Genomic DNA, 23,363 nt, shown 5'->3' on the forward strand with positions numbered 1-23,363 from the left:
TTTCACGTTTCACTTTTACTCAGCGTTACAAAACTCAAAGAAGGAACTGGATTTCTACACATTCTCCAGTTCAAAATACCACTCTTATTCTGGATCTTAATTTCTTGAATTGTTTTAAAGAATTTGGTCAGTTCTCACTGTTGTCTACTTGCCCGTATCACTCTACAGCACTAATAAATATTATTAGGCTATATGATTATATGATATTATATGAACTGATAGTGGGAGTACAACTACAACTACTACATGGGTGGCTGTGTATGAGGATTGATACTCAATTCTCAACACTTTCTGACCTGGAAAACATTAAATTCATTTTCCATACTTTTCCAGACTTTCCAGACCTGTGTAGGAACTCTGTTGGTTCAAGCCTGCTTTTCTCCATTTCACTTTCATGTTTTGTACGGGCGTGTTTATTTTGTTTGTGTAATGTGAATGCATCATGATTTGCCATAATTGAGTGTAAGCAACTTCTGCCACCTGCTAGGAAGTGAGTTTATCGTTGTGCTGATTTTCAGAGCATGACTCTTAAATTCAGCAGGTGGAGAACCTCTCACTAATGTGTTGTCCATATACTTGGGATGCCTGTGCACCACATTTTTAGCTAAGTGAGTAAATAATACACACCTGTATACTGTGAATTGTGTGCTTAGTTTTTGTTAATTTCCAAAAAAAAAGATGGGACTACAATTTAGAAAGCAATGTATTTAAAATGTATTTAATGGGGCCAACATTTCTCCATAAAGCTCATTGTGTGCAGTGACAATGCAGTCTTTTTTTCCTATGTGTTTGTCCACTTCCTTCATCATAAGACCACTGTCTGTGAGCTTATGGCCGGCTGATCATACTCAAACCTAATTATATAGTGGGAAACATTGAGCAAATCCCTCCACCTTGCATCTATTTTCCATTACAGCACACTAGGATTTTTCCAATGTCATGTTTTCCAATTGGTCTTCGTCAGATTGCAGCAGCTGTGGAGCTGCAGAGCTACCAGCATGGTAAAAGTTTCTATTCAGTGTTTTCAGTCCAGTATCCAACACACAGCTATTACTGTATGACTTCCTGACAAGACTTCCAAATATAGACAGAGAAAACCAAACCACAGTTACCGGTTTATTGCTTTGCTTTAACAGACAATCTGAATTTAGTAACATTCAGCACTGGAATAAAATGTACAGCAATGCTAATATTACATGAGAAAATACAAAAGAAATTCATCCCCTGGAACAGAGTTCATAAGTTAGATTTGACCGTAGGACTGTAAAGCTGGATCATGGTAAAACAGATGGTCGGAGTTTTAGTTCTACAAACATCAGTCCCACCAGGGATTATTGCGGCCAAAAATGCTTGATTTTGCTGCGGCTTTTCTCAAAAATTGCGATACAATTTGCCAGGTTTTATGTGCTCCTTTTGCAGTAAAATTGCGGGAATTGGGAAAAATTGCAAGCAAAGGAAAAAAAAATTTCTCTCTCTCTCTCTCTTACTCACTCACACACACACGCACACACACACACACACACACACACAGAGCCTCCCCCTATTCTCTCCCACTCTCTGTTTAAGCTATTAACTCTTCCAAGAGCTTGAATTTTGCACTCACCTCGATTCTTGCTGATTTTGTTTTGTTTTGCACGGTCTATGGCAGTAATTTTTGTTGGCAGGTGAGCTTTGTTCATCTTCCACCTGAATGCGCGCTGCGATGACGTAAGTTACCACGACACCGAATGTGACAATTGGTCCAAATCACAAGCGGTCTGTTGATTTGGCCATTTCATGCGGAAAAGTTGCGGCAATTTTGCAAAACTGCAAGCTCTCGCAAATACTGCGGAGATTTCTTGAATTTGCGTTAATTATTGCGATCGCAAAATCGCAAGTTCCTGGAGGGACTGAAACATTTCTCAGGGGCAGAGCTGCTCTGGAGGCAGAAATAATCTGATTGGTTGAGTTAAACCTCAGGGGGCGGAGCCAAAGAACCACAGTTTTTCAGAGCGCAAGTTAGCTAACTGACAAACTGGAATGTCAAAATAAGAAATATAAATGCCAATGACTTGTTTTTTCCATTCATTCATGAGCATGGCATCATGATGTTGAAGATCAGCAGCTAGCTAACTAGCTTACCTAGATAGCTATAGGCTAGTATGGCTAGTTTGAACTTGAAGGTCAGCTAGCTAACTCGCTAACCTAGATAACTTAGTATGGCTAGATTGTATTTTCTCAATTAGCGCAATGAAAAACTCTGGTTCTTTGGCTCCGCCCACTGAGTTTTTTTTTTTAGATTATTTCTGCCTCCAGAGCAGCTCAGCTAAAACTACAATCTGTGGTAAAACAAAGCGTTTGGATGTTTGCTTAAAGCTAGGTGGAGCTTGTGTATCTGTGTGTGTGAATACTGTATAAAGGCCTGTGTGTGTCTGCTTGTCTGTGTGTTTATGTATAATGGAACGATAAACCCATAACAAAGCTTTCTTCCTTTCAATCTCTTCTCCTTCAAGCCCAGTAAAGGGAGACAGGTCTGCTCACCATGCTCTCCACCCTGATGCTGATAACAGCTACCAACACCTTTCAGCACAATGAATCATAAAATCAGAGGCAGTGGTGGAAGTAAGTCTTTTGTGTGTGTGGATGTGCAAGTGTGTGTATGTCTGTGTGTGAGTCTGTGCACATTCATGTCAGTTTGTGTGTGTGTGTGCATGTATGGTTTTTGGTTCCAGTTGTGTATGAGTGCTGCCCCTTAACCATAGTGAGAAAACTGTAAAGCTGACTCCTTATGGGCATCCATGGGTAACTTCACCCTGTGTGCTTGTATGTATTCAGGGGGTCGGGTCTTTGTTTCAGTGTCTATTGAGGAGACGTCTTCCCTCAGAAGCCACACACCTGCACAAAGTCATGAGACCACGGAGCTCCTCGTCTGACGTTAATATTGTTCACGCACAGTGGCTTCTCCCGCCTGGAACAGAAACACAGTGAATTGTACTTTAAATCTGAACCTTTTTTTTTCCAGAGATTATTTTGAATGCAGCTCTGCTTCTTGAGATAATATACAGTGGAGAGAGAGAAGGGTGATTTGGATGTGTAGGAGGAGACAAGTTCTATCAGTGTCATAGCGATTGCCTTAAAGTCACAATGAAACAGCATTTTGAAAGCATCTTGCTTCATTAATGTGATGTATTTTCTGTTGAAACAGGATGTTGGGGCGGGACATAATGCAGGGAGGGATCTTTCAAAAGTCTGAACCAATTGGAGATCAGTTAGGGAGAGAAACTTTATGGGAGGGGCATGGTTATGTTTTATTGTTTGGAATTTTTATGTTGACTCCTGGTGCAGCATCAGGTCACCATTAAAGATACACTGTTTTCCAGGAAGTAAAAGTAAGGGATGTTGATATTAAAATACAATAAAAAAAAAGGGCATTTATTGTTAAATAGGTGCATATTATAGCATGGAAAATTAGCTAACAAGGTAAAAAAAAAAGGTTATTTTTTCATTTCATTGCAACTTTAAATGTAAAATGTAAGTATGTATTTAAGCCCTTTAAGCCTCCAGGACCTCCCATTGTCTCTCTTTATCAACTTCGGACCTACATTTGAGTAACTTAGTCTCACTTTTGGATTCTGCTCATCAGCAGAAGCCTGAACTTCCTCTTCGACACAGTAGAGCTGCTCTTTATTTATACTGTGTCTACTGTACTTGTCTGCCAACACTGTAGACAGCAACCACAATGATGAATTGCGTCTCTTGGCCTGCAAGCCGGTCTAATGGTTGTATATTTCACCTCGTTATATGAAGACTCAACAGAAATAGGCCTGGAAGCCAATTTGGTTCCACACCAACAGTTTAAAAAAGCACGCTGTAAATTATTTACAGTATACAGGAGGATAAACTCTCTCTTGGGGATAGGTGTGTGTGTGTATGAGAGGGACCGAAATAGCTAATAGGAGTTAGCGTGTGTGCACATACTGTCCAGACGGGCCCGTCCATACCTGAGAGAGGGGAACTCGGATAAACAGACAGACTTTATGTGGATGTCTCCCTGTCTGTAGAACCTGGCTCCTGTATTCTTCAGCTGGATGGAGTGTATCTCACACAGAGCCACCGGGTGAGCCAGCACTCTCCTGTACACCGTAGCATCCGTCTGTCTGCAATACACACACACACACACCGTGCATCATATACGTACAATGTCATAAACTCGCAAAAACAGACGGACGCGAACGCAGGCGCACGCACTTTTAGATAATCAACATTCATCACGCTAGACAGTTATCGCCCTCAGTGCTTCTTACTAAGAATTAATAGACCTGCATACAGTAGACAGACCATTACTCCTGTATTTCCCTTCCACTGTGTTGCTCTCACTCTTTCTGACTCAACAAAAAGAAGAGGAACAAAAAAATCCCCATAGCAACACGCTGGAACAGAAACCCTCAAACTTCCCCTCAACTCAAGTGAACCTGAGCGCAGGCAGTTTTCCTTTCTCTACGTTTCTGCCATAGCACCCTGCACCTGGCCCGGGCTGTACAGTAGAACGTACAGTACCTCTCCTCTCGAAATAGAAGTTGTCCGCTCACCTTTTCTTGAAAAACAAACAAATAAAAAAAAAAAGGAGTACAGTACTAGTTCTGGGGCGAGGCCGAGCAGCGCAGTCTGTCAACCAGGTACAAGAATACGGTCACACATTTTGCTCAAGTAAAACTTAATTTCCATGTGTGGGTGTTCTTTTACCTTTGGCCAGTGTTAACTTCATTTTTCTAACCTGCCTCTGAGGTACACTGCACATTTTTGGGGGTGTATATTCTGTGTTTACAGTCTGTAAGGCCGTCAAGTCTTTAATGGAGGTACAACACCTTCCCAGTTCATTCAGGACAGTCACTCTCTATGGTGGAAAACTCAATGAAAACTCCAGAAAGACTTCACTTCTCGTCTCACATGTCTTTGCAGATGGGAGTTTTAGTTCTACAAACATTTCTTGGAGTCAGAAATAATCTGATTGGTTGAGTTAAACCTCAGTGGGCGGAGCCAAAGAACCACAGCTTTTCAGAGCGCAAGTTAGCTAACTTGAATGGCAAAGAAGGAACTCTGGTTAAAATAAGAAATATAAATGCCAATGACTTCTTTATTCATTCATTCATGAGCATGGCATCATGATGTTGGAAGTCAGCAGCTAGCTAACTAGCTTACCTAGATATCTATAGGGTAGTATGGCTAGTTTGAACTTGGAAGGTCAGCTAGGCTAACTAGCTAACCTATATAACTATTTTTATTATATTATGTTATTATTATTATTATTATATATATTAATTAGTATGGGTAGAATGCATTTTTAGTTAGCTTAATCATATTAGCTTTCCTCTCTTACCACTTTTTAGCTTCACATTGCTTAGCTAGAAACAATGTAATTATTTGGCTCCGCCCCGTGAGGTTTAACTGAACCAATGAGATATCTGCCTCCAGAACAGCTCTGCCTCCAAGAAATGTTTGTATAAATAAAACTCCAGTCTTCCTCCTTTACTTGCTCCAATAGGCCCTTTTCGCATCGTCATGGTAACAGCTTCCATGCTGACAAACCGGCATTACAACTTTCTGTGGCAAGTTTCTTTTTGCGAATTATTGACAAACCAATCCAACAAAAACAACAAAATTGTAATGGTTACTAGCACTAGATACATAATGCAACAAATTATAAATTTTGGGCAGGTTATGGAGCGATTCAGTGAAGGCCATAGCTGGCAACAGGATGTTGTAATGCACCGGTTTAAACAGAACGTGAAAAGGGCCTATATGCTCTTGTCTTGAAGAAAAAAAACACGTTCTACCTCCTAAGCTCTTCCTTGCTTTCCTATCATACATTGCCATTTTGGGGCTAGAGGAATATTCTGATACATCTATTCTCACTGTGTTCGACCCTTGCCCTCCTTTAGGTTGCTTGTAGTCTTTGCGATCTGGCAAGTTAAACCTCCACCGCTGCACTCATTAGGTAAGCATTTACAGCATCAGCTTAATGCCTGTAATGTAAGTAAATGAGCATACACTATTTTCTGCATCTACAGCTTACAAACCCCCCTGTGAAGACTGGGATATGATCCCAAAGCTCATTTATTCACTGCAGATCGATCACTCTTAGTCAGTAACCCCATCAGCTTCCTCACTCTAAATGAGAAAGCACACACCACCTAAGTAGACGGGCCCCTAAAAACTGTTTGTTCTATCTTTGTTTGGGGCAAGTTAAATTATTCCCATGGTAGACAAAACTTGACGTTATAGGCCCTACTTGTGACTTGTGAAAATCTGTATCTGGGTCCATTAATCATTGTGTATGTCTAGAGCAGCTGTCCTGTTTGTCCCCCCATATGTTGCTGTTAGTGGTATATGGGTATATGCAGGTATACAGAGTGTTCCCACCTCTTCTTCTGGGGAATACGAGCATAATTACCAACTTATGTTCTCCAATAACTTCTGCACCTCATCAGAAATACTTTTTGTTGATTTCTCCATTTATAGAAAGCATGGCTAACCGTGTTTACCATGTCTTCTCTCTTTTTGTTATGATTTTAATGAGTGGTCACAACACTATCCCAGAAGAATAAGAAGATTGTTATTCTGAAACCATATTTTTCATTCATATCCCGCCATTACCTGAAATCCAGTAGCTCTAAAATATAGCGGATCCACTTTAAAAGTGTCAGCATTTTGTTGACCAAAGACTTATGTTACCTTCTAACCTTAGAACGTACCATAGTTTCAGTTTTCTGCCATCGATCACTTATTTAAAATTGTTGATCTGTCATTTTTCATTTTTGAATGCAACCCTGGTGCAGAAAACATCCTGTAAAAAAATCCTGAGCGCTGTCTCATACTTGCAACTTGCATTTTAATAAAAAGACCAAAATGTTGTATGTTTTCTAAGTGCAAGTTAGATATTTGATTTTAGGCATTTAGCTGTTGCCTTATCCAGAGCAGCTTACAGTCGGTGAGCAGGTTGGGCTTCAGTGTCTCGCTCAGAGACACTTTGAAAGGACACTTGGCAGCTGATGGATACATCGTCTGTTGCTGGGATCGAATCTGGTTACAGGACGGTTATAAGAAGGACTATTGCTATGAATCCGTCATCAACAACACTTTTCTACTGTTTCTACTGTTGTAAAGGGGCCTTATTATAGGAATTACATTTTCCTCTATTTATGTACATACAGTATATGATCAAAGATGTTTAATGTAGACATTTTTGAAATTTGATTTTGTTTGAGAGGTTACATTTTAAATTACTGCATTTTTACCTTTATTACATAGTTCAAAGCAGGGAGACAGAGAAGATTGGGATAGAAAGAGAGGGGGATGACGTGTGACAAAGGTCCTGGGCCAGATTCAAAACCAGGATGTTACGTTTACATGGTATGCTCCTTAGACCACTGAGCCACCAGGATTCTCAGTTATTGCATTTTTAAAAATCCATCCTTTATTACAAGCCATTTCAGACTAACTCCAGTAAACGCATCACAACTGGACTTGGTCCTGATTGGCTCCCCTCATGAAACTAGGTGCTAAAATCCTTCCAATTTGGCAAGTTTGCATACCTTACATACCCTTACATTAATTTGCAAATCATCGTGAAAATCATTATTCTTATCCTGAGCCATAATATTTAAAAACCAAATCATGAAAACTGAATAGTAACACAGGACCTGTGGGACCCGTGGGACCCGTGGGACCCGTGGGACCTGTGAGACCTGCGGGACCTGTGGGACCTGTGGGGTGAGCTACCTACAGCCTGAGCCTCTGGTCTGTGCGCAGGTTCCCGGTCCGCAGCGTCACTTCCACCTCGGCGCTCTTATCCAGAACAGAAACCTCCAGCTGCAGCAGGATGTGATGAGCTGAGCCGCCGGCAGAGAGGAGGGAGAGAACCACAGAGGAACATCACTGTTTTTAATAGTACTTTGATGTGTTTCATTCAACCATATAGAAAAACTGACACCTCTTCTTACAAGATGATCGCTGGCATGAAAGCAGAACACATGATGGAACATTAATGAAGTAATTAGCTATCTTAACACCTTAACTTAGAAAATAACAACATTTTAGAGGATGTAATAATTTATGGTTTTGAAATATTACAAAATGGTACGCATGGATTTGAACATGTAAGAGTCAAATCAAGAGGATAAAGTGAGAAATACACACAGATAGACGCACTAATCCAATGGATTACACTTAACTGACTAGTGATGCTACCAATTCTTACTGTAATTGCTTACAATTGGTAGATAGAGGTAAGAGACAACTTTGTGGCCCAAAAAATCACAACAGGCCAACAACAACAACACAAACCAGATAACTAGTTTAGATGGGATGGAAAGTAATTATATAGAATATGAGCTGAACAAAAAGAGGTTTCATTTCTCATATTCAGTGTCTTCATTGGTGCGATAACACAATATAATCAAAGGAGGATGGGATGAAAAGCAGACGAGGAGTGATACATGTGGAGAGGACCGATAGGCAGGTAGACATTTTAATCACAGGCCTTGCTATGAATTCTGGGAGCTCTTGACCAGGTGGGAAACCCAGCCACATAAAATATAGTGCCACAGTAAAAATCCTATTAATCCAAACTTTTTATAAAACCTCTCTACCTAAAGGCTGTTTCCTTCCACTTACAGGAACTCTGATTTTGAAACAGGACCTCTCTCTCTCTCTCTCTCCCTCTCTCTCTCTCTCACACATACACACACACACACACACACACACACACCACTGGCACTCACCGCAGAAAGGTGGTGAAGAAGTTGTGAGGAGGAACAGCTTTTGTTCTTTCGGAATCGGAGATACCGTTATCCCGCTGTTTTCTGATAAACCTGGAAACACACACACACACGCACACACACACACACACACACACAAGGGACACAAGGGACACAAGGGACACAAGGACACTTAGGTACATTAGCAGTGTCACTGTATCAGCGTCTGTCAGCGCATCAGGGTGTTGAACTGATAAGTCTCTGTCTGTGACGAGGCCGGACAGCTGATGACCCGCCTCTGACACTGACACTATTATTTTCATTATCGATTAATAATTTAGTCTATAAAATGTCAAGAATAATGACAAATGCCCATCACAAGTTCCCAGAGCCCAAAGTGATTCTTAAAGTTTCTTAATTAGTCTGACTAGCAGCCAAAAACCCCCAAAGTCCTCTTTTTTTTATAATGATATGAAATGGAGAAAAGCAGCAAATCTTAGTATTTGTGAAACTGCAACCAGCAAATGTTTGGTATTTTTACTGATAAATGACTAAAACGATTAATTGATTTCTGTTGATCAACTAATCGTTTCAGCGCTACATGTTGTCTATGACCTGACCTCCCTCCCCCAGTCCTATCTGTAGCCCACTCCCTCCCTTATGATGTCTTTGTTTTGGTATATGCAAAATGAAATGATGATATATGCCATGAGAAATGTCTTGATAAAGGTCTTGTACGGAAACAAGAAGTAAATGACACAGGTTGATAATGACACTTTCAATGCAAAGTTGACACTGTTCTAGATGTTTCTGCATTGAAAGTGACAGAATGACATTTAATGACAACAGTCGTAAACATTCATAACGTCTAATTCATGTTCATGTCAGTTGTCATGACATAGTTATGACAGTGTTATGTCAGCCTTATTCACCCCCCTTCAAATAAAGTGTTACCAATCATTATTATTATATAGTTCTTCTTCTCATTATTATTTTAGTAGTAGTAGTAGTAGTAGAAGTAGCCTAGTAGTAGTAATAGTAGTAGTAATAGTAGTAGTATTTTCTTTCATTTTTCAACCAATTCTCTTAACATTTTTTTTTTATTTAATAGGGCAGATGACATTATGCACACTAGTGTCCACTGGGCCAAACAATAGGCCTATTTAAATGGCCCAACAAATATCTATGTCGCCCCTGGGCAAATTATACTACAAAATGCATTGTATGCAAGTGCAAATTTACAATTAAATTCCAATATATTATACTGATATATACTTAGTGGTCTGAGGCCCAGGGCATATTCTGCATGTCCTGTTGGTAATAATAATGATAATATAATAGTTTTGATTTATGAGGTAGTGTTCATTAAAAGCAGATCAGCTGCTGGTGTGTTTGTGTGCTGTCACCTATAGTCGGGCAGATCCCGTTGAAGACTCCCTCACAGTCCAAACAGCGTCCTGTCAGGAAATCCTCATAGCGGAAGCACGGGATCCCCATTAACGGGCACGAGCCGTTCAGCGCGCTCATGTAGACGTGCAGCGCCCTCATGTGGTCGCATATCACATAGCCGTACACTGGGAAGTACACAAGAACTGACAACAGACACACACACTAAGGGAGCCAAATGTTTGGAAAGTACTCCTAAGATTAATTTACAGGAATGTTGATTTAGACTGGGTGTTGTGTTAAAATGTGTCAGCTGTCAAGATGTACAAAAGAGTTATTTATTCAGGCATCTATAACTATCCTGTAATAAACATTAGAAGGACACTAGCCTACCTATAACAGAAAAACTTTAAAATATTGTGTGCAACTATAGGTCATAAACTTATACTACAGAAAAAAGGAAAAAAAAATTAGTTAGTTAGTAGGTTAGTAGGCTCTAGTAGGTCTAATACTATAGGAGACTAGAAAAAAACACGATTAAGTCACCATTAACGCACCGTTTAGTACCACAGTCCCTATAGGAATATTATAGGAATATTATAGTGATTTTTGGTGAAGGCTGAACTTACTTGACGCGAATCTGGAACGCGCACATCCTGTCTGGTCCATCCCGCCGTTCAGGAAGAAATCCACATGACCGACAGGGATGGAGATGCCAAAATCTGATGCAAGAGTAAGACAACATGACTGTGTTGTTTTAAGTATAAACACAGCAGACATTAATTTCCCCTTTCTCACTGCAGCGCTGCTCTCTACTCTAGTCCCTGCTGTACTGGTGTAACACTGTTTAACCTGAGCACTATTTCTACAAGCTGTTCACTTATTTTATTACGCGGCTTTATTGAATCCTCAACTCTGATTGGCCAATGAAGGCTTTCGAGTGTTAGTTTTTTCTGATTCATATCACTCCGCAGTAAAGAAGTCCGGTCGATTTTGTTGATTTCTACGATTTCTAATCAGACAAGCGACACCTTGTGGCTAACAGAGGTTAGAAGTTTATAATTTTACTTAAATTAAATTAAATTTGTTTAGAGATTTCGAAACTCTTGATTGTTGGTTAGATGCTAAACGCTAATCTTACCAGATTTGTTTCGCTTGCTATGGTAACTGCCACAGTGTAGCTCATGGACGCTAGCCAACGATGCTAGCTATGGACGTTTCTCCTCCTGCTGAGCTAACTAGTTAATTTTTGAAGCTTGTAAATTGCTTTAGCTTGTAATAAAATCATTTTAAATCAGTATTTCGTATCAAATGAATCCTGCCTTTGGTGAGTAGCTGTGTAATAAGCGGGATGTACAAGGACTATAAACAAAGTAGGGAAGTTTTCAACCTATAGTAATACGTTATATGTTGGAAATACAATGGAATTAGCATCAAGTTGAGGCTGATTTTATGTGAATGTTGTCTCACAGTCAGAGTCTGTGTGGATAGCCTCCACAAACTGAGCATCAGACGGGTCCAGACGGTCAAACGTGTCAGCTCCTTTAAACATGGGTCCGGCGGGGTCGAGGCCTGGAGGACAAGGTGGGAAATCTCAGTTTGTAAGGTAAACAGATCTTCGGGTTCACATCACTTGCTGACTTACTCAATTAAGGAAGTATTTATTTTTCAGGATTCAAATTGTATATTCAAAGTGAAACAGTTGTCAAATAACCATTGAGAATGAATGTTCTATCATTGTTGAATGTGATTTTCTGTTTTCATTATGAACGGCTGAATTGAAATTGATTGAATCCCAGCCTTGAAAAAGACAGTGGTGTACTGGAGGAAGTGCACTGATTTTTTTTTATTGCACAGCACCATCATTAAAGGCACATTAAGTGATCTATGACCTTTATCGATCTCTATTGGCAGCCAGTAGTAGTTCTCTGGCACAGTGTCCTGAAATGCCCATGAGGGGAGTTTTTTTTGCGTGAGTTTTGAAAGCCAAAGTCATTGGTATTGATCAACAACCCAATCAACCCCCCACAGATATATTCTGTGCTATAGGGCAGTAGAAATCTTACTTATTGCCCCTTTAAGTCCTTGTTTTGTTTTCTGTTTCTTTCCAAATTTGTTCCAGTTAATGACAACATCCTAACCAGTGGCTGTGGTGCCTCTGACTTGCACTTGAACATTTAAACTGAATCACAGGCCTTCCCACTCAGACAAAAACACCAGATATAAACAACTGAACAATAGTGCATTGTGTTGGGTGGTGCGGTCTGGGACGAGGGGACTGTGCGTCTCCACACAGCTTCAGTTTTGCTTTTATCAAAGTGCCGTTGTCCTTCGGAAAGCCCTGCTATTCTTTGAAGGTCCCATTCACGCATATTGGCACAGACGAGCGGCTCTGTGAGTGACTTCTGAGCTGTGGAGACCTTCATTGTCTGGCCTCCCTTGGTCGACTCCCTTGGTCTGCAGATGTAGCAGCAGAATAGCTACAGCTGGGGCCTTGTAATTTCCTCTTATCCACAGTGGTAGACAATATAGTAATTCTCTTCATGCATTTATCCTGTATCTACCCTGCATTAGTACTGTAGACAATTTTTTAATTTTATACAGTAGAACCAAAATAGCACACTAACAAAAACTTTAAATGTCTCTCCACTCCATTGACCAGTTACAAGGACTGATCTGGTAACTGGTCAATGTCTCTCCACTCCATTGACCAGTTACCAGATCAGTCCTTGTAACCTTCGAAGGCTGACGAGAGCAAAACTTATTTTTTCCAAATAATTCCTCTAGGGGATGGAGAACAAATAAATAAATAGGAACTCACTCTCATTCTAAACTTCAGAGTATTTTACTTCACAATTGTCTCCTCTATTTTGAGTTTGCTCACACATTTTAAGAAGGGAGGAAAAAATATTTGCCTGCCATCAGATGCTAACAGTAGAGGAGTGTTTCCACTTCAATATTGCACTGTGACAGTTAAACTTATTATACTCTAATACATCACATGTAGACAGTCCAGACTCACCTGTGATTCTTCCTATCTTGCCCTCAAAGAGAGTCCCCACAAATCCAGAGACGTGTGCCCCGAGACTGACCCCAATGAAGTGGAACGACTCCAGTTTACATCCATGTTTCTGTTGGTCAGATGTCAGACAGTCAACTTTAATTATTTTTTACTTTCACCTGATACCCTTTCAGGGTTTTTGAGCAACTGTGGGCACTTGCATATGCTATGCTCCTTCATGCGTAAAAACGTATTTGAAAGGATTTATTAGCAGTAGCCGCAGTAGTAGAAGTAGACGTTTTAGTAGTACTGGTGGTAGTAGTAGTAGTAGTAACTGTAGTGGTAGTTGCAGTTACAGTGGTAGTAGTTGTAATAATAGTAATAGTTGTAGTAGCGGTAGTAGTTGTAGTGGTATAGTGGTAATAGTAGTGGTAGGTGTATTAGTAGTAATGGTGGTAGTAGTAGTAGTAATAGTAGCAATAGAAGTAGTAGTATTTGTAGTAGAAGCAGTAATGCAAGTAGTAGTAGTAGTAGTAGTAGCAGTAGTAGTCATAGTAGTAACAGAACTAGCAGTAATAGTAAAGCCTTGAGCTTTAAATCTGAGCAGATCTGCCTCTGAATATCAGGTATATTCAGTATTTGTAGCGTCTCTCTCACCTGCAGCTGGTTGATGAGGACGGAGATTTGCACAGCCACCTCCTTGTAGTTCTCCACCACCAGGTTGTAGGCGAAGGAGGCGCCGTAGACCCAGTCCACCACCACCACGTTCACATCCTCCGCCCTGAGCAGGGCCTGGGCCAGCTGCTTCACCCAGGACGGCTTACTGCCCAGGGCCCTGAGGGAGGGGGGGGGGGTATGGACGGGAGAGGGAAGCGAGAAATGGAGGGAAGGAGTGATAGGGGGAGTGGAAAGGAAGGAAGGAGGGATCGGTGGCAGGGTGGAGGAAAGGACGAATAGAGGCAGGGTGGAGGAATGGATTTATTAAAACATTTTGCATGCAGTGAATTCAGCATAATTAATCATCAGCAGTGTTAATTTCCCCTTTCACACTGTAGTGTTGTAGATCAAACCCAAATGATGTATTGTGTCTTTTGCTCCTATGAAGCTAATGTTTGTGCTTTTGTTGTGTGGGGACTCACTTCTACAAGGGACTGTTTCAGGGTTTAAGGTTACTTTAATTTGCTTTACTGCCACATCAACTAGACAGTTGTTTGGAATTTGCTGCAATGCGCTCATAAAAACATACATCCATAATAAGATAACACAACAGAACAGACTAAACAAACATCAACAAAACAAGACACACTAAAGAGTAAAGGATAATAAGTAAGAGAGCAAAAATCAGATACAAATACAGTGATTTAAAAAGCAGAATTAAAGGTCAGGATTAGGTTTAGGTTAGGGTGAGGGTCTGCTCCTCACCTGTAGCCGTGGACGATGATCTTGGTGGGGAGGGAGGAGTTGAAGAGGGAGGGCTGCTGTGTGTCGGTCAGAGACTCCTCGCTGAACATGATGGCACAGTCCATGTTCCTCCTGGTCAGCAGCAGGTACTGGACCTGCAGCTTGGCTCCCTGCTGCCGGTACTCCAGCCAAGTGGTGTTGTTAAAGTCAGCGCAGTCGTCATCTTTCCGCTCATCTTCCACACCTGCCGGATCAATGTATCAATGTATATTTGACCCCAGAAGATATACTGTTAAAGTGTTAATCTCCGAGATCCTGTTTGTTTTTAATTTAGTCTCCATCTTTGTTGCTAAGTGCTGATTGCTGCGATGTGATTCTGAACTTAAAGGAAAAGGCCGGTGTTTTTTAATGCATTGCTTACGGTCAACAAATCCTATGAAAATAACAAAATCAGCAATGATTTTGTTTTGCCAGCAAATCTCGTCCATGTAGCCGGTGCCCAATGCAGCCATGTCTCAGTAGCCATAGAACTCCATTGTATTAAAAAAACGGTTAAAAACACGTCAAAGAGCCATGCCGTTGCTCTACAGCATATTTCATCATCATGATGCACCGGGCCAGCCGACTTTTTCCTCAAACAACTTAATAAGCCGGCTGTAAACACTTTGCGATCTCAGGAAAGTAGTTCCGTAGCACAGAAAATAGTCCCCGACGTAATGAAGAATTTGTTCCCATTTGAATTTGATTTGGTAATAACTACAACAGCCTGACTTTTCGTGGTAACAGTTAGCGATTTTTAAAACGTAAACTATGTCTTTGTGAGCTGTATTTCAAGGTTTTTAGCTTACAATTGGAGCCAATGACTTCCGGGTTGACGGCTAAAAATGGTACGTGGGAAGTCAGAAAGTAACGGGAGTAGAGCAAACACATTGTTGATTTTGTTATTTTCATAGGATTTGTTGACGGTAAGCAATGCATTAAAAAACATATCCTTTAACTTCCCAGAGATCACCTGTCAATCAAACCGTGTGGGCGCAGCTTGCAAGCAAGCAAACCGGAAACGTAAAACGCATCACTTCCTGTGTGCCAGAGGATTTTTCCCGGGAAAGAGCTACCAGACAGCGGCATCAACTGGATATACGATAGGTTGAATCACTACTGTGTTGTAGCAATCGGCAATAGAGAATAGAGAAAATGTCACAGATTTTTACTTTAAAACACTTATTTCCATTGTGGTCATTGATGGAGGACAAAATAACAATAACTTGACATACACACAAAACACAATAAAAGCACGATCTAAAGATCATAGGATATTCAGTATATGGCACTAGCTAAATTTTGCGTTTTACTGTCCACTTCTCTATTTGTTGAGAATCACATAATAATAATAATAATAATAAACTTTATTTATATAGCACTTTTCAAAAAAACAGAGTTTACAAAGTGCTTTACAGAGAAAATAGAAACAGACAGAAACACAGAAGTACAATCAGTTAAAAGCCAAACCATAAAGATGTGTCTTGAGATGTGATTTAAAAGTAGTAACGGATTCAGACAATCTTACAATGGGAGGCAGACTGTTCCACAGTCTAAGTGCCATTGCTGCAAAAGCTTTATCACCTTTTGACTTCAGTCTGCATGTTGGAACAGCCAAGAGACCTTGGTTGGAAGACCTAAGGGACCTTGTGGTCTGGTATGGATGAAGCAACTCAATGATATACTCAGGTGCCTGGTCATGCAAGGCCTTATATGTAATTAGAAGAATTTTAAACTTAATTCTGAACTCTATTGGAAACCAGTGTAAAGAGGCTAAGACAGGTGTAATGTGTGACGTACGCTTAGTTTTGGTCAACAATCTTGCTGCAGAGTTTTGAACTAGTTGGAGCCGTCCCAAGGCAGACTGATTCAGGCAGGTAAACAATGCATTGCAATAGTCTAAACGTGATGTCACAAAGGCATTAATAACCCGTTCAGTGTTGTGAAAAGAGAGAAAAGTACAGATTTTGGCAATGTTCCTTAATTGAAAAAAGCATGACTGTACCAGTTTCTTGACATGATGTTCAAAATTTAAGTTGGGCTCGAAGATGACCCCTAGATTTTTTGACACAGGCTTAACATTGCTTGTAAAAGAGCCTAGGTACTCCTGTATTTGTTTATCGTCATTTTATGGATTTAAACAATGGTTTCCCACTCTTGTTATGGGTAACGAACAATCATAGTTATCACAATGTATATATTTTTTATTCAACCTTTATTCAACCAGCCAAGTTGACTAGGAACACATTCTTATTCACAGCGTGACAGAGTAGTTATGAATTAAACTGCTTGACTGAAAGCTCACTGTGACGGTGACTAACCCTAACCCTAAGATACTGAATGTATACCCAAGACACTTAACATGCTCTGGTATTTACTTTAAATATATAGTCAAGGGGAATATCTGCAACGTTATCAAGTGCAATAAGAGGAATTTCCTCTCTCTAATATTTAGTTATATTTGACCTTGCCAGGTCAAATATAACTAAAGCTGGATGATTGATAGTGAGGTTATTCCCATTTGTGATAATTGATATTTCCATTTCCATAGATGCAGTCTATCAGTGCATCATTGGTTGATATTGATCATGTTAAAAAATCTATTCTACAATTTGAAACATAGCAAAATGTAATGGTCTCATATTGGAGAAAAGAAGCCCTGGTAAACCTATATTTTACACTGATGTTATTCCAGTGCATTAATCTGTGTATTGTAGTTTTCTAAGTATACGCACATTCTGTGACGTAACTACACAATAAGACATTTCATGTGCACGCTTTGTGCTTCTGTTGTATTGTGTCAACATCATAAGTACATTGTGCACTGTAGAGATTGTCATTAAGTAGTTTTACAGCATTATTGTGCGCTTAAAATAGTATTTCCAAAGGTTCATACACAGGATAATACATATATAGAGCTGAAGCCCTTTACTCTGTTTCACTCAGACTTCTCAAAACAAAAAAACAAAGAAATAATCTGCTTTAAATAAGGCTAAATGATGATCAGACCACTTACCTACCACCACTGATGTGATGTAAATCACCAAAACGCTGAGCAGGATGGTTTTGAGTTTCCAAAGCATCTTCACTGTATCTTGGAGTAACAGAGTGGTGAATGGGGAGAGTTCCTGCTGGGAAGCTTTAGTGCTTAGCGGTGCTCAGCTGTAATTCTTAGCTCCGGATTGGTGGATGGAGATCAACTGTTGGCTTGAGAAAATCCCGGCTCTGTGGAGCGCTGTACCTCTGGAAAGACTATTCACTGGCAAACAGTAGGCACTAGCAAGTCAGGAATCCATGTAACGCAATCAAAGTCCACAAAAGGAGGGGGGTTCATTAAGGTTTTCCTCTAACATATGTTTCTAATGATGTGTTTTTTGGGGGTTGGGTATGTTTCCTCTCTTGTAAAGCTACACTTGAAGTCTCACTGTACCCACAACAAAACTCTCCCTCTCGTTTTCAGTCAGCCATTGCATTTGTTGGTGGAGAGTTTTTCCCAGACTGAGCCTGTACTGGGCAGACAAGCTGCTGAACCTCTTTTCCTGGCAGTGAATCCATGACCTCATTGGTGTTCAATAGCTGTTTGTTTAAAATGCTGGACTCTGGCCTCAATGCCCACTGGTTTGTGTGTGTGTGTGTGTGTGTGTGCGTGTGTGGGGGTGTGTGTGTGTGTGTGTGTGTGAGGGAGAGAGAGAAAGTGAGGGGGGGTCACCTTATTGTGTCCAAAGGAGATCAATCACCAGCTGATTGATTTTTCCACTATCAATGCTCTTTGTGAAAATATTGATAAGTGCTGAGAGGAAACCTTAATAGATTAAATAAAAAATCCTTTATTCTGTATTAACGTTGACCAGTTAACTGATTTCATTGTCATTGTTCATTGTTAAATTCTTATGTAAATATCAATGTGGATCTGCAAATGGCCTCCATTTTGGGGCTGCCAAAGGGATAAAGAGTTTTTAGCCTCAGTTGTAAATATATTAGAGCTTGACTGGATTCAGCCTTTTGTGTTGAAGCCACTATTACACAAAAGTCTAATCCTCCCCAGGAGAACTGGGTCAAGGGCATTTATTGCATCTGGCATTGATTTTGTTTGTCTCTGTGTTAATCTCATGGTGATGTAGAGCGTAATGATATTACAGACCTCAATGGAAAGAAGAGTTTTTAAATTCTTAATACTAGCTATCAGCCAAATGCTGGTGAATTTTGGCTGTGGTAAGTTTTTCTATTCTACTTGCCACCATTATGTGGAGGCTTACTCTATTCCAGAGGTGTATTGGCTGGTAAAATAGTGAGAGTGACTGGTGAATTTTGGGATGTGCCATCCACTGTGGCTGGTGCACAAAAAAACACTTAGTTTCCTGCCCTGATGGTACCTTCGGGTTTTAAACTCCCCAGAAAAATGATTTGCACTCAATAAATAAATGGCTAAATTAAACAATAAATAAACATAAACAATAAACATACAAAGAGAAAAGATTTTTTCCTCCATATACTTTAATAGCCTATATGTTGCCATACAGTAATAACTGCTGTCAGAGTAACTGGTGATAGTGAACTTTGATGAGTCTTAAAGCTACAATATGTAACTTTTTGAAGCAGGAAGTGTATTGTTAGTCCCGCCCTCCTTCCCCTCACCTCACCCCAACACCTGTCACTCATCTTGATCAGCTGTCTACCTAGCCTGAGGCTGAGGTAATCGGCATCCGTAAAGCCTCCACAGGCGCTGAAGAAGCAGACGACAAAACGCAGCAAATCTGCACTTTCATAAAAGTCAGTGCTGTCAGTCAAATCAGTGCTGTTGCTCTCGAATGTCCCAACATCACTGAAAAGACAATGTCAGGCAAACAGGGGAATAAGGCATGAAAACACAGACAGGCATACACTGATAATGTAAAATATATTCTATCTATTGATTATTATTTTAATGTAAAAAATGTTGTAGCTTTAATAGTAGTAATTATTACTGAGTAATTATTAAGCCCTTATTCTTTCCCTCTCCTTTGGTAACTGGGAGGCAAGCCATTCGATGGTGCGTTTGCGTGCTTCCTCCCAGGTGTATCTGGGGGCGTATCCCAGCTCCCTCTGAGCCTTCTGATAGGAGAAGCTGAACGGCGTGTTCAGCATGGTGAGCAGCTGCCGGTTGATTGGCGGGACGATGCGTACGAAGGGGCGGAGCATCACGCGCAGGATCTCCACTAAGAAGCAGAGCAGGTAGAAGAGGCGGAGCGGCAGCATGGGCTTCTCTTGAATGCGGAAGCCCAGCGGTGACATCACCACATGGTTGAAGTCTGAATAACTCACCGGCGGCGTATCGTCGGCGATGTAGTAAAAATTCCCTCCGATGTCGGATCTTTTCTGTGGATCTCTGAGGCTGCGGGCGGCCTGCAGGTGGGCCAGAGCCACGTTGCCAACGTACACAGGATTCACACGGGCCTCTTGGGCGGAGGTTCGGTACAGAACGTCCTTGTTTCGGATCCCGTCGGCCATGTGGCCCAGGAGGAAGCGGCAGCCTTCCCCATAGATGTACATGGGTCTGAGGGCGCAGGTGGCCAGCCGGCCCCCGTTCTGCAGCACCTCGCCGTGGGCCTGCAGGGTTCTCCGTTCAGCCTCCTGCTTGGTCCTGCTGTAGGGAAACTTCAGGGAGCAGGTGTAAACCGTGTCCTCGGTGCCGTTGATTATGGGGTCACCGTTGGGGTTCGGCCCCGCCACCTCGATGCTGCTGGTGTAGATGAAGGAAACCACGTTCTCTTGGATGCAGGCCTCCAGAAGCAGCTGGGTCCCTGGAAAACAAGGTGCTCATGAGTTAATATAATCTTATGCTGAGAGAAATCTGAAGCACTCGTCTATCTAAACTCAGATATTGATAAGCCTTTCTTATGGTGTTATCCCAACAATGAATTTGGTTTAACATTGGTTTCCTTGACAAAATCAAGCATGGATTGGTAGAGCTCAATCATTTATATCTCTGTTTCCCCAGAAAGACCATTTTGATCGATTTGTCAGAACAGAAACATATTCATCAGTTGAGCTGTAGTGCTAAATAGTGTTTTAATTTCACATTTATTTGATAGATTTTTCCATTTTTATCAAATAGTCATTGACCTCTACTGTGCAAAAATTATTATTTGATAAATTTTGCCAGGCCATAACTTAAAGAAGCCTAAATCACAAAGTGGGGCTGCAATAGAGAAGAGCGTCCAATCTCCACTAATTGAGATGCCATAGATTAGCCCTATTTCTCCAAATTGATTTATGGTCAGTGGCGGAAAATCTCTGTGCGCTGGAAGTCACAAATCAAAGCTTAAGAGTGAAAAACAAAACTGTCTTATAAACAGTGAGCAGCGCTCCGTGCAGAGAAAGCTGGACTCACCAACAATGGCTGAACCTCTTCACACTCTCAAAAAGTCAAACGGTTTTCACTTGCTGCCGCTCGGGGCCGCCAGAGTGCGAAGTTGCCTAGTGCAGCTTTAAGTGGATTAAAGCGGCAGCCATACCTTTGACATTGACCCCGTACAGCTCGCTGTAGTCCACCGCCCCGATGACATCAATGAGAGACGCCATGTGGAAGACGACGGACGCCCCCCGACAGGCTTCTCTCAGGAAGTCACCGTCCCGGATGTCTCCTTCAAACACACTCACCTTCGTCTCTCCTCTGCAGTCTGACAAACAGTGAACCAGGAATGGAAATCTCCGTCACCAGATAATAACACAATACAAGGCAAAATTATAGTGTTTTAGTTTATAAAGTAATGGTATTAAAATTATAGTTTTTAGGTTGTTATGCAGCTGTAGATCTAAATTAAAACTAGGCTAAGGTTAGAGACAGATGTATAATTTCTTGCCTCTTTTATCCCTAAATAAACATATCGCCACTGTCAGGTGAAAACCTTGTATCTCCAAAATATCAAATTTTCAACAACTAAGAAAAATAGCCTTGACAACCATACGTTTTTTTTTAGTTTATTTCATTTTTGAAGTTTTTGAAAGTGTTGCATAAACCCAACGGTTGTAGAATATTTTCTCAATCCATAGAGGAATATGTAATCTTATAGTTGAAGTTAAAACGTGAAAATCACCCAAATCTGTTATTACAAGGTTTTCAGTGATATCCATGTGTTGGAAGATGACACATGTACTGTAGATGTGTCTTCATCAACATATGTTGTCACTTTTCACCGCAGCTTTATGGTTTTAGTTACGGATCCTACATTTATTCTTCCAATTAAGAGTGTATACCCATATAACTAAACTTATACTGTACAACCAAAGGTACAAGGTTAAAAAAATAAAAAAGTGGTGTTTGTATATCAGGGGTTTTCTTCCACAATGAGATATCCAGCATTTGAAAAAGTGACACCTACTCTTACTCTTAATGATTAAGCCGAATTATGGTCCTCTTCAAAGGATAGTAAGTATCTTAAGTCCTTGGTTGACAAAATGGTAACGCCTTTACAGACTGGATCATTTATATGTTAAAGACATTTAAAGATAAACTTCAGCGGAAGACATTCTTTTCCCAAAATGAACATATAACATTTTGATAACGAACTCCCTGCACTTCATATGTGTTTTCTGCTTCAGCTGAATAGCAAGGCTGCAGAGAGAAAGACTCAGAAACACCTTAGAGTACACCTCCCTTTAAAATTCCACAATTACACTGTAGTCAGACGCTTCCTCAAGTATTTACCCTCCAGAGTCTGCACGAGTTGAGGCTGAACGCATTTGTCCACCAGTCGGATCTCAGCCAGTTTCTCTTCCTCCAGCAGCAGCCTGACCAGCCTCTGTCCCAGGAATCCACCGGCTCCCGTCACCACACACACATCGCCTCTCAGAGACATCGCCGGCTAATTTCTACTCGTCAGGATGAGGACGAAATAATCCTGCAAACACTGTTCACTCAAAACGTCGTCAAGAATACAGCTCGGGTTGTTCTCGGAGATGTCGGGCTGTACTTGTGTCTGTGGCTCTACGACAGCATCTGCCTCAGCCTTCTTGTTTTTGTAAGCTCAAAGAATGTACTAGAAAAAAACCCAAAACAAATGTGTGAAGAGAGGCTGGAGCCAGACAAAATGGGGGCAGGAAAGTTTTATAATGCCACTATCTGCCAAGGACAGCTGCTGTTGGAAGATGAACCCAACCCAAGTGCTTAAGTAGAAGTGAAATACAGAATAAACGGGGACAGGCAGACCACACACACAGCACGATGATGCAGAGACAGATAAGAGACGAGAAAAGAGCTGAGGGGTTTTGTTCTAAAATGAGAAGTCTACCACTTTTTTAAAAAAGTGACTCTTACAAAATGAATAATTCCACAAAACTAAAACAGGGGTAGCCTTCTTTTTAATTGGTCATGTAAATCACTTTTTGAGAGAAAAGGGGACGGTAATGTATTGTGTTTTTGTCAAAGTAGATGAACTGAATGTGGGACTTACTGTAAGCGTTGCATTGATCACCTCTACTGATGAGCAAGGATTGGAGGTGGATTGGATAGGATATTGGATTTTAGGGATTGGATAGGATATTGGATTTTAGGAATTGGATAGGATATTGGATTTTAGGGATTGGATAAGATATTACAAGTCAGACAAATAACTTTTCAAGCAGAGGCAGAATATTAAGTGCTTACTCTAGCTATTTTCTTTTGGAGACGCTGTTGGAGAAACTTTTCTTGCCTTTCCAACATTTAATCTCTACTTTTTGTGAGACCTCAAGGGTATGCAGATTTCAGAGTCTTTCTTGGCTTTGAAGAAGTTGTACTTAATGAAAGTATTGGTGTTAGATACTACATGGAATTAAATATC

At 40.8% G+C, this 23,363-nt stretch overlaps 2 protein-coding genes across 2 annotated transcripts; both read right to left on the minus strand.

Annotated features, from left to right (window-relative positions):
• Positions 1–2,717: 2,717 nt before the first annotated feature.
• On the minus strand, positions 2,718–17,645 carry pla1a (phospholipase A1 member A). Its single transcript, XM_071904074.2, has 11 exons — positions 17,579–17,645; positions 14,545–14,767; positions 13,780–13,957; positions 13,144–13,252; positions 11,592–11,693; positions 10,751–10,843; positions 10,142–10,309; positions 8,760–8,849; positions 7,763–7,868; positions 3,981–4,136; positions 2,718–2,947 (listed from the first exon to the last, which is right to left on the minus strand). Exons 1-11 carry the CDS (start codon positions 17,643–17,645, stop codon positions 2,860–2,862), a joined length of 1,380 nt encoding a protein of 459 aa, XP_071760175.1. The 3' UTR covers positions 2,718–2,859.
• A 1,830-nt stretch (positions 17,646–19,475) lies between these two features.
• hsd3b1 (hydroxy-delta-5-steroid dehydrogenase, 3 beta- and steroid delta-isomerase 1) lies at positions 19,476–22,461 on the minus strand. Its single transcript, XM_071904068.2, has 3 exons — positions 22,250–22,461; positions 21,057–21,221; positions 19,476–20,342 (listed from the first exon to the last, which is right to left on the minus strand). Exons 1-3 carry the CDS (start codon positions 22,398–22,400, stop codon positions 19,537–19,539), a joined length of 1,122 nt encoding a protein of 373 aa, XP_071760169.2. The 5' UTR covers positions 22,401–22,461; the 3' UTR covers positions 19,476–19,536.
• Between the last annotated feature and the right edge of the window lie 902 nt (positions 22,462–23,363).

The sequence above is a fragment of the Centroberyx gerrardi genome, chromosome 10 (genome assembly GCF_048128805.1).
Source record: "Centroberyx gerrardi isolate f3 chromosome 10, fCenGer3.hap1.cur.20231027, whole genome shotgun sequence".
In the NCBI taxonomy this organism is placed as follows: Eukaryota; Metazoa; Chordata; class Actinopteri; order Beryciformes; family Berycidae; genus Centroberyx; species Centroberyx gerrardi.

What these genes read in the sequence shown, in the direction of transcription:
- pla1a (XM_071904074.2), bottom strand. Translation starts at nt 17,645, where the DNA reads ATGCTTTGGAAACTCAAAACCATCCTGCTCAGCGTTTTGGTGATTTAC. An exon ending in TCCTCATCAACCAGCTGCAG is followed by an intron (nt 13,253 to 13,779) that starts GTGAGAGAGACG and finishes TCTGACCAACAG; the next exon opens with AAACATGGATGTAAACTGGA. An exon ending in TCCGAGTTCCCCTCTCTCAG is followed by an intron (nt 2,948 to 3,980) that starts GTATGGACGGGC and finishes TTTCTGTTCCAG; the next exon opens with GCGGGAGAAGCCACTGTGCG.
- hsd3b1 (XM_071904068.2), bottom strand. Translation starts at nt 22,400, where the DNA reads ATGTCTCTGAGAGGCGATGTGTGTGTGGTGACGGGAGCCGGTGGATTC. An exon ending in ACTCGTGCAGACTCTGGAGG is followed by an intron (nt 21,222 to 22,249) that starts GTAAATACTTGA and finishes ACTGTTTGTCAG; the next exon opens with ACTGCAGAGGAGAGACGAAG. An exon ending in GTACGGGGTCAATGTCAAAG is followed by an intron (nt 20,343 to 21,056) that starts GTATGGCTGCCG and finishes CTTGTTTTCCAG; the next exon opens with GGACCCAGCTGCTTCTGGAG.